This window comes from Dryobates pubescens, chromosome 16 (genome assembly GCF_014839835.1).
Source record: "Dryobates pubescens isolate bDryPub1 chromosome 16, bDryPub1.pri, whole genome shotgun sequence".
NCBI lineage: Eukaryota > Metazoa > Chordata > Aves > Piciformes > Picidae > Dryobates > Dryobates pubescens.
In genome coordinates, this window is record NC_071627.1 from 23,977,473 (window position 1) to 23,988,867 (window position 11,395).

Sequence of the window (11,395 nt, forward strand, 5' to 3'; positions counted from 1 at the left end):
ACAACACAGTCTGAGGTTTAAAAGACTACCTCTCATCTCAGGTTATGAGAAGTTCATTACAAGTCACAAAAATCTTTGCTCTGTCCATCATTTTAGTGCTTATTAAGATGAGACCAACGCATAAGACACAGAGCATCCCTTCAGGAGAGAAGCCAAAGGCTTTATGGAAAGAAAAGGAGACTAGAGATAAAAATAGACATTTGTGTCACATCAGGATCATCATTTCAGTCCATCATGCTTCGTGTTCCAAAGAAAAGAAACCATTACACATCTTGTTATTACCAACTTAACTTGGTTATATAAGCATGAAGAGACTAATAAATCTATGGCCACTGATCTAAATTACTCTATCCTTCCTCATGAGCAAACAGCTCTGGTTTACCACTTTCCTTCATCCTGCAGCTATCTCCATAACTGACTGTGCAACATTTTCCAGTTTATATTTAGTCTAATTAAATGTGACATGATTTCTCTTTGGATGCTGTCATCCTGAATGAACCACAATGTGGAGATTCATGGTTGTGCCTAAGGAATGTGGCAGACAATGCTGTATTTAAATCATTAATTAGCCTGTGCCCATAGATATCCTTATGGAACAAGACACTCCAGAGTTGTTTGATGTGAAACAAGTCCTTTTTTAGCCATATAAAAGAAGTTCTAAAGAGATCAGTGGAATTAAAGCTGTCTGAGAGTCACCAGTTTCACCAGATGTAGATCAACATTAAAATAACACAAGATCTAGGAAATCTGCTCTGCCTGGTATCTCTGCCTTATCAGGCAATACCTGCTCCCCTGCCAGTATGATACCAAACTAGAGGTGCACCCACCTAGCATTAAATGAAAGAATACATAATGTCTAGCTAGCATAAAAAAGATTGGTTACCCTGCCTTCATTTCAGGATAAAAAAGACCAAAAATTTATCCCCATGAAACTTACATTATCAACCAGAAAATGAATCTGGCAGAGTAAACACTGCTGTCAGGTACTGCACGGATCTCCAGGGCAAGCACACACACCTGGGAAGCATTGACTGCCTGTATTCCAACACAGCACCTAGCTCAGCAGAAGAGCACCACCCTGGGACTCGCATCACATAAATTTTGTTGTTAGATCTGGCATTAGCTTGATGAATAACTCTGAACAAGCGCCACGCTCTGCTCCCGCACCTGTCTAATCTGCTTGTACATTTCCCCACTCCTAACCACACTGGGGCAGCAGCCTGGGACAAAGCATGAAACAGCCCAAAGAGCTTAGGGTCTTCTTCACCTGCCCTGTGGGGCACAAGTTCAGCTCCATACTGGTGCTGGAAGACTGATGGAGCTGTCCTAGAAATCAGTGTGGGAAGTACAGGAGACTCCTGCTGTCACACAAGATACAACAGCCACTTCTTGAGGCTGTAAAAAAGATTGAGTATTTACCAATTGGAACCAGATCCTAGCAAGAAGTGCAACATTCCAAACACTACTCTAAAACTAATGCTTTCCACTCACTTCCTTGAACAAGCAACTTACTGCTTCATACCCTTGCAATTACAATTCTCAGCCTCCTTTCCATTCCATTCCCTACAACTGAAGCCTTCCCCCAGCCCAACTCCAGTGGCTGCATCTGCCTCTACCACTCTAACCTCAATCTCCTGTTCAGGTTCAAGCGGTCTAACTGCTGCAACTTGAAGAGGAAGGCACAGAAGAGAATATATGCAAACACAAGAAGGCAATGCTGAAATAAACTTCCAAAGAGTATATGGCACTCAGGGAAGGAAGGGGAAAGAGCTGTCCAGGCTAAAAAGCACATAAAAACTGGTTATAGAACATGCTGTAAAGTTTCAAATGGATTTGCACACAGAGTGGAACTCCCTGATTAGCCAGTTTCGAAACAGCCTGAGCAGGCAGAACAGTGTCTGCCAGTCTCAGCCCTGGTCAGGATTCAGCTGCAAGCAGTGACAGTGAAAACTTTTTGGAAATTCAGTCTGAGCAGAGTTACTCTAACAGTCATTTTTAATAAAGTATTTTCCTACTTGCCCAGGAGAAAGCAATCAGTGAAGTGGATTTATGACACTAAGTTCATTAAGAGGACAGCTAAGATCACAGAATTAATTGATGCCCCCTTGTACTTATTTAATGCGAATGATTTTCTGTTACTGTGGATTACAAACCAAGCCATAGAAGTGACAGATACAGACCAATCCACTCCCTGCCAAAACCTCTCCTCAAGAGCTTAGCAATTTATCTGTAAACTGAATTTGGACTCATATCTCATCCTTGAAACTCATTAGACATTAGATGTTCGGTCCAAATGCATAATTCAGTTTTAGCTGCCAACCTGCAACAGCAAATCCACCAATGATTACTGCCAGAGTTCTCTACCTGATGACAGATTATTAATGTGGAGTTAAGACTTGGTAGCTTCACTGAGTAAAGTTGAAACAAAGTGTTGGGAGTGCAGAAATTGGCCCTGGAGGCAGCAGCATTACCTCAACTTTGCTCTGTTTCAACTCCACCTTCTCGGTTTGGTTGGAATCTATAAAGTGTGTACTTTGTAGCCTGCAGATGTTTGATTTTCAGACAGGTTGATTCTTCCAGGGACTTTGAAGGAGCTGCTTCTATTTGTGCTAGCAAGACACCTGATCTTTCAGCCTTTTCCAATCACACAATGTCCTCCAAAAGTCAAAAAGAACTTTAGATAACTGGTCCTTCACGTACAGTTGTTCTTTGTCTAAGAGAACAGGAAGATGAGGAACATGAAAAATCAAACTCAGGCCTCGCTCAAGTCTTTGAGAATTGGATCATCGGCTTCAACACAACCAAGACTTCACTACAGCTCTTCTAGACAAATCTCATTTTTGGTTACACAAGGAAGGAGATAATCAAACAGCCCTTGAATAAGTGGATTTTATTGAAGAGAGATTTCATATCCTAGATGGAATAGTTGATCTCCATTTCATTCAAGAAATCCTGCCTCCGGTAAAAGCAGCTCAGCTGCCCCAGCCCAAATTCAGCGAGGCTCATTTTATCCTCAAAGGGTGCACACAGTGTTAAAGACATGCTGACTGAAATTACACATTTCTAGCCTCTTGGTTAAAGCCATAAATACAGAGTAAGCACTTAAATTATCTGAGACAAAAAGAGGCAGTAATCTCCCCGGTGCTCAAAACAGGGTATCCTAACTAAGCTTTAACTTTTGGCACTTGAGAATAATGAGCCTCATTTTCTCAACCCTAATCCTGGTCAATTTCCCCAAAATGAAACTGGTATTATTTACCCATGGATAGCTGGGTAAATAACAACTGATAACAGTTGTTACACTGACAGACATCCCAACTCAGCCTTCCATGACTATTTCCAATCCACCCATGCTGTATTAGGCTCGACTCAATGCACAGCTCATTTGTGTGGGGATTCTCCCTGCTCTTCTCCATTCACAAGAGTGAGCTTAGAGAAATAACCAAAACCTATCCCACAGCTGTGTACCAGGCTTTGATTTGTTGTTTTCTCTGCAGCACCACCTCCCAAAAGGTGCTAACATCACAATACATCTAAACTGCCTCTTCCACTTCTTTATTCATTGTTAACCTCAGGCTCAGCACCAAACAAGAGATTCCTCTGCTGTCCTTCCAGAGGTGCATGCTGCTCACATCATTTCCTACAGCTCCCGCTGCAACTCAAAGCATCCAGCTACATCCAGCAGTCACCTCCCAGGAATCTGACAAAACCACTGCTTAAATTTGTGATAAAGTGGGTCCCTGAGGAAAAGAAATCCTGTAACACTGGGGGAGGAGGGAACAGTAGAACATGGGAATGGTTACTCTAAAAACCTTTAAAAATATTAGGGAAAACTTCAAGTCTAGAGAATTTCAGAGCAGGGATGTGATTTATCAGTGCAGTATTCAGAACACTTCTGTTTTAAGGAAGCTACTCAAGTTCTATTTTGAACCTTACAACACAGAAACCAACACTCTAGTTTTCCCCTGACCTATTTTGCTTTGGAGTCTCAGCTAATTCCTTGGGAAGCTGGATAAGTGTCAGTTAATTACAAAAAGCTGGCTCTCTGCACCTTCCAAGTTAATTATTCTGACATAAGTGCCATTATTTTTCCCTTTGTCCACTGCAGAAGGAAAGTGTTGGGTCTGAGAAGGTCACTTGTAGTGAGCATACCTCTTCTGTTTGCAAGAAGCTGATTACAAATCACATTTGCACAGCTTCATTCTCATCTTTTGCTGTTCTTTGAAACTTCATGCAGCTTTGGCAAGTACATCTCAGCTGTATTTTCATCACATTTATATTCCAGCCTTGTCCTTCTGTTGAGCAAGGACTGCCCTAAGAGACAACCTATGGCAAGAGTGTCTGGGTAGACTCATAAATCACATTTCAACTCTGTTGCACTTCACTCCAGATCCACTAGAATCCATACACACAGCATTCACCTTCAATTAAATCTCAAGGTGAGGTGAGCTTGGAATGATGATCTCCTGGGAAGCAAGTCTGAGGTGCCAGTGTCCCATAACCCACTCACTTCATGGATGCCTCCCCAGCTAGGAAGCATTCCTCAAGTCTACTGTAACCCTCCTTATGACCGTCTTCTTCACTACAGAAGCAGAAGGGCTTGAATGGTTTTGCAGCAATGTATGTTCTGAATATCATAGTGTAGGTGGCAATGGGCACAAACTAGAACACAGGAAGCTGCACCTAAATAGAAGGTGAAAACTTCATTCCTGTGAGGATGCTGAGCCCTGGAGCAGGCTGCCCAGAGAAGTTGTGGAGTCTCCTTCTCCAGAGGGATTCCAAACCCACCTGGACATTGTGATCCTGGGCAGCCTGCTGTGGGCACCCTACTTTAGCAGGGGGCTGGACTAGGTGAACTCTAGAGGTGTTTTCCAACCCCACCCCCCATCCTGTAGCTCTGTGAATGCACTGATCACTGAATCACAAAACCCCCTTGTGCTTACATGTGAGGAGAAAATAGAGTAGAAAATGTGATCTTTTGGTAAGAAATTTTCCTGGCGGCATTTTATTTCTCCCTGCAATGCTGGAAGGCCTTTGGTTCATCAGCTCCATAAAAAAAATTGCCCTCCTTGACTTTCAGTGATCAAATAAATAATAAATATTCAGAACTGAGTACTCTTTCCTATACATTGAACAATTTTGTTTCTCTAGCAGAACCAGAAATCTTTCATTTTCCGCATTCCTACAACATATTTGCTCTCCTCAAGGAGCATTATTTTTGTTACTTGGAATAACTCTGCAAATCAATACAAGCACACAGGTTTTCCCTCTCATCTCTTTCAAGCTGAGCTGCCAGGACCCAGAGTAAAATCATGTTAACTCTCAATTCCATGACCCTCTACTTTGTACTTTTAAATTTCATTTCATTTCTATTACTTGAGTTCCCCAAGTCTGGTTCTGCCTGTTTGGTATTCCAGTCCTTCTCGCTATGGGTCCCGTTTTCCAACTCTCTGCTACCAAGTTTCACTGCCACACTTCTAATTTTGGGCTAAACAAATCAGAGAAAGATAAATGCAACAAGGGGAAAAGCAGTGAATAAGCATGAAGAGCCAAGTCCAATTATCCATCAGTGGCAGAGCTGCAACAATACAGGTCCTCCAGTTCCTAGCTTTAACACCTAACACTGCACTTCTGATCAGGTCTGAGGAGGAACTGACAGGCTTAGAAAGGTGCAAAATTGTCTCTTCAGTGATCACACCAGGGAACAATAGTCTATGACCCACCTGAGAAATCTAATATCTGACCTGCTTACATGTAACTGTTGTAGATACACTACTCACATAACTCTTCATGCTGCTGATAGTTACATGGAACTATTTATCCACAGTGAGTCTGAGGAATGTATACACACAGATGATGACATTTCATGCCTTGCTTCGTAGGCATGCACAGTCTCAAAGCATCTCCAGGCATATAATGCATAGGGTTTTAACATGAACTGAAACTCTGTAAGCAATGAAATTTAGAGAAACAGCTTAGTTAATGCTCAGAACGTGGTCTGGCAGCCTGCCATGCATAAATATGCACCAAAACTAGAGTTCGTGCCAAGATGCTTAGCTTTCGACTTCCCAGAAATTCCTTGTATGGTTTATTCTAGATCCTCTAAGTTCATTTAACTTTTTTCTTCCTTTTTGCAGTTTAATCCATAGCTAGTTGAACTTATTACCTTTTTATATATAAGCATGAATAATGTAAGAGACATAACTCCAAGTAATAGAATTAGTCTGTTCATATAATTTTGATTAAAGACAAGCCTAACACGAAGGGGACACCTTCCCTATGCCTTCTGTGCCCAGCCTGGCTGAACACAGGGCTGCTGCAGTGTGACCCATTACAATAACAGGGGCTATTCACATAACAAATGCTTTCATAGGCTCATCATAATTCACTTCACCTGCAGGTGTCAAATTTGTGCTCAAGCTCCTCTTAAGCCAAAGGATCTCTCTCGACAGATTTGATCAAAAGATCGAGGCCTCAACATTTGTGTTCATAAAATGAAAAAGGTCTACTTTGACTCTCATATTCCTGATGTCTGTTTTTCCAAACCTCAGATATAGACCAGAAATAGCTGCAGCACCATCCTCCTGACCACAGCTTGCTTCCTCTGTTCTTTTTCTAGGAATAATTACATTGATTCAGTTCTTGTTCTTTAGATGCTTATTAAACTGGACCTAGGCAGTTACTTAAGTACCTATCAAGCCACATTCAATATATGGATTAGATGAATAATAAATTCTGTACTACCACAGATCCTGAGCTCTGTCCTTTCTTTTTTACAGCTTCAATACAGTTGTGAGGAAGAGAAATACTATTGTTCCCAGCTATAAAATGGGACTTATGACCAAGTTAAGGTTTTGTCATTGGTCACATAGACAAGGAAGAAGGATTGGAAGACATACAAGAATACCAAGTTCAGATTGTAAAGAAAGCTTAATACATCAGACATTACACCATTATGGATGCTGGACAAGGTACCAGGTTTTCCACAGCACATGCTTCAGAGCAGCTCCCTCCCACTGGTCTTACTGCTCATTTCCAGGCTCTGCTCCTTCACAGATTGTTGGAGTATTTTACAAAGCGCGTTCAAATTGTGTGCAACGATTGCATTGTGTTGTCTTAAGCAGATCCCCCGAGGCCTTTTGAAGATGTTGACAGATCATCATTTCACACCATTGTATTCAGTCAGACTTAAGAATTGAGCCTGATTATGTGGCTGGAACGCAGACTTTAAATGAGGTGCATTTCTCTGCTCTCTTTCCACAGCAGAGTAATGACCGCTGGGCCGTTAAGTGCAAGCACCGAGCGGTCTTGGCCCGAAAGAAATATGGGTCATACTAAAAAAAGGATCAATAGCTGTCTTCTCAAATCAGGCCATATTGGACTATAACTCAATAAGGCTGACCAGCCAATTGATTTTGGAATAACTGGAAAACTTGAGAGAAGGCCAGTTTAAAATTTCCTATTCGATTATGTATCATCTGAAAAAAACCCAACCCAGGAGTGCAATATTCTGCTAGATTTATGCAGGCACATTGCCAGACACCTGTGTGCAGATGCTTGTGCAGGGTTTGAAGTGGCCACACCCAAAGCAATCCCATCTCAGCTCCACTCCTGCTGTGTTTCTCCTACTGCACAGGAGGACACAAGTACGGTAACCCTTGAACCATTTTGTCTATATAAGACAACATCAAATTCAGAAAGCTGCTACAGGTAATTGCAATCACTGCAACCTTGATTCTCTGGTTTACTAGGACCTGCTGCTCTGTCCTGGCTGTAGCATCAGACTCAAGAAGTTTTTAACTGGAGCACCACTTCTATACTCCAGCTTTCTGTGCTAAGCCCACACTGGGCACCTCATCTGGTAATGCTGGATATCTAGTCAGAGCTTGGGAACAAAGGGAAGATGTGAAGACAGCTGCCCTACAATCCAACCACTTCCATTTAAATGCCAGTCTACGCCATCCTCAGCAGTTAATAACAGAGTTATGCTGCACCTCACCAGGCAGGTTTTTAATAAGTGTTTTCATGATTTATGCCTGACAACACAGGCATGAAGCCAGGATCAGATTGGTTCTGAAGACAGCTGCATGAAAGAGGCATGCTGCCTCTACTGCACTGGCTGCAACTCTACTTATGCATGTCTTCTGCAGACACAGAACCTCTAACGGAAGATTATCATGTAGTAAATCCCTGTGGCTGAAGACAAGTTGTTAAGAGCCTAATTATATATGCACATTTTAGTGGTGCCTGCTACCTTACTGAATAAAAGGTTTCCTGGATACTCACACATTGATAGCATTCTCCTCCTAAAGTAATTAAATAGAATCTTGAAGATGGCTGAGTTGAAAGACACCTAAACTTTGCATGAACTTTATACTACTTGCTTTTCCTTGTCAGAGGACTGGTTAAGAGGACTTCTCTTTTTTCCTTCCCCCATTCTTCCTCCAGACAAGAGTTTGGAGGCTCTATGGGGTTTACTGGAATTTACAGAAAGTTTTAAAAAGCATTTTCAAAAGTTGTGAAACCTTAAAACATGTAGAAGGTGTTTGTGAGAGAGACACTTGTACTTCTGATATTGGGGAGCAAGGATGAGAAGCTGCAAGGACCCCAGGCTTCAGAAAAGAAAAAAGGTTTTATTTAATGTTATGTAGCTTAAGTTCAGGAAGTATAATTAACATACAACCTCAGTTTGGAAGAAGACTGATAAAAGATGCCCTGAGCTGTACAACTGTCCCATGCTCTAAGTCTGCCCCTAGTGAAAAGTGGGTTTGGATTAATTGTCAGTCCTCCATTCCATTTACCACTTTCAAATGCTGCTGAACTCTCACATCAAATTCTACATTCTGTGAATGCAGAAATGAATGAGTGAAATCCTTAACCTGCATTGCCCATGAGACTAAATCAGGTATTAACAAACATTCTCTTAGAGCCTGGTAAAAATCCATGAACCCATATTAACTGCAGAATCTTCATCGAATAGTGACTGTACAAGCAAGAGGCTTTCCCAAACACCTATTATGTGAGAACTTCAGCAGTCCCATAGGTGGATGCCATCAGTGACTGCACACAAACACATATTCTGACAGATCTGCTGATACCATTGTTAAGGCCATACTTTGTTGCATTGAAATTCAGAGCAGCATGATCACTCAGATACAGAGATGACCACAACTACAGAGGAACGTAGAGAGAATAAGCTAGGCAGGGACACATTTAACTGCAATATGCTGACGTCCTCTTTGCAAAGCTACAGCATTAAGGCCACTGAAATACTCAGAGTATCAATGTGTAACTTGTTTATATATTATAAAACACCAGAGTTCCTAACCAACAAAGCAAATTCTTACAGAATAGTAGTAGCAGAACTGCTCTTCCCTTCCCTTGAGTCACACTGCAGCCACGGTGCACGGATTTCATGCAGTCCAGAGCACTTAACCTTAATGTGCCCATGATCAACATTAATATTTCCCTTATCCACCCTTGGGCAGACTGGGGTAGGGTTTTCTCTGTCTGCTCCAAGGAAGCTTTTTCAGTATACAAACAGAAGAAAAAGGAGCTCTGTAAATACTAGATGTACCATGAATGTTGCATTTCCCTTTCTCCAGTCATTGGCTTAGTACATGCAGCTCTATCCAAACCAGGGGAATTCAAGTATCATTTCAAGCTTAAGAAAATTATCTGTTTTGTACACATACAAGTCAGACATCTTAAAGTGACCCCTATTTTCCAGGCTGAATAAAACCCCAACCCTGAGTCAACCTCCAACCCTGTCTCAGCCTTAAAGATTTCCACGAGCAGAACTGACAACAAAATGCTGTCCGTTAAAACTGCAGGCAAAAAAAAGCTTCCCTGCTTTCCACCTTGTGGCCTGAACTGGTAAATATTCCCTTCGTACACACACATCGCTCCATCATTTTACGGTTAACTAGCCTCTTAAGCAGCAGGCACAGAAAACTTCGCTCAGAAGTTCCTCTCCAAAGGAAAATATGCTCTCAGGGAGAACAACACCGAGCCTAAGCTGCCCCAATCAACGCCAGGACTGTCCGTCCAGCTTCCAAACAGCTCTGAACACCCTTCAGAAAAACAGCAACCGGTTGCCCAAGCTGCACCTCACTTCCACCCGCAGCTAAGAGCCGGCAGCCCCCTGTGGAAAGGATGCTCCGGCCAAATGAAACAAACGAGAAGTCCGCCGTACGCGAAGGAGTACTTACATAGAATCATAGAATTCTATTCTAGTACTTACATCCCTGAATTTGTTCCAGTACTTGTCTTTATCATACTGCGAAACGGTGCTCAGCCACTTGTCGTTGTCCAGGAAATTGCCGTGGTTGCTGTTACTCGTGATGATTTCAGGATGCCGGCTCTCCACTTGCAGAAAGCACCAGGCGGCGATTACCAGCACCCGCGACATCTGCAAGGAGAGGAGAGGACAGGACCGGAGAGGAGCTGAGCAGCGAAGAGCGAAGCGGTGCGGCCACGGGGGCAGCTATGCCAGGCAGGGAAGTTTGAGGGGACCCAACTTCGGGCTCGTCTCCCCTTCACGCCCCTCACCAACTTCTGTCAGCCGGGTGCGCTGAGACCCACCCACCCGCTACCCGCACCGCCTGGAGGGGCGGGGAGCAGCACCAATTGTAATGATAATCAATCAGATCACCTGCAGCTGGGTAGACACCAGCCAGGGGAAAATACAACGTTACGAAAGCCCGGCGAAGCCTCCAGCGCGAGCAGCCAGCGCTGGCTCCGCGAAGTTCGGTCGCCAGGGCGGAGAGGAATCTCCTACCTCCTGGCAGCGCCGCCGGCCGGGGCTCCAAGCACCGTGCGCACCTCCTCCTCTTCCTCCGGCTGCTGTCCTTTGTGCTGCTGCCGCTGCTGGGGCGGCGGGTCGGAGAAGCCGGCGAGCCCCGCGTAGGCTCCGTCAGCGGCTCCGGGTGTATGTGTGTGCGCGGCGGCTGCAAGCGGGGCGGGCGTGTGCGAGCGGCCGAGGTCTGGCGCCATCTACCCGCGAGCGGCGGCGGTGCGAGGCAGGGCGCGGCCGGGCGAGGGGCGAGGCGCCGGCCGCGAGCCCAGCGGTCGCCGTAGCGGCCGCCGCAGCTGTGATCGATGATCGCCCTCGCGGCGAGCTGCCGTGTGCGCGACGGCGGGGCAGGGAGGCGGCGCGCAGCGGGGCGGCTGTCCCTGCGGGGACATGGAGAGGTCGGCGACGAAGCCTTCTACTGCACTCCTAGAATCATACCACAGTTTGGGTTGGGACTTCGAAGACCATCGAGGCCAACTATTAACCCAACACAGCCAAGCTGCCACTGTCTCACTGCATCTACACAGCTGGGACATCCCTCCCGGGATGGGGACACTGCCACTGCTCTTTGCGGGCAGGGCTATGCAACCATCCCCAGAG

General features: G+C 44.4%; 1 protein-coding gene across 1 annotated transcript in view; it reads right to left on the bottom strand.

The window, feature by feature from the left end:
* SPOCK1 (SPARC (osteonectin), cwcv and kazal like domains proteoglycan 1) overlaps nt 1–10,995 on the bottom strand; it is a 298,517-nt gene extending 287,522 nt beyond the window's left edge. The window contains exons 1-2 of the mRNA XM_054168279.1: nt 10,825–10,995; nt 10,244–10,411 (exon numbers count right to left, since the gene is read on the bottom strand). Coding sequence (XP_054024254.1) covers nt 10,244–10,411; nt 10,825–10,995 — 339 coding nt within the window. The remainder of the gene's footprint in view (nt 1–10,243; nt 10,412–10,824) is intronic.
* Nucleotides 10,996–11,395: the final 400 nt, after the last annotated feature.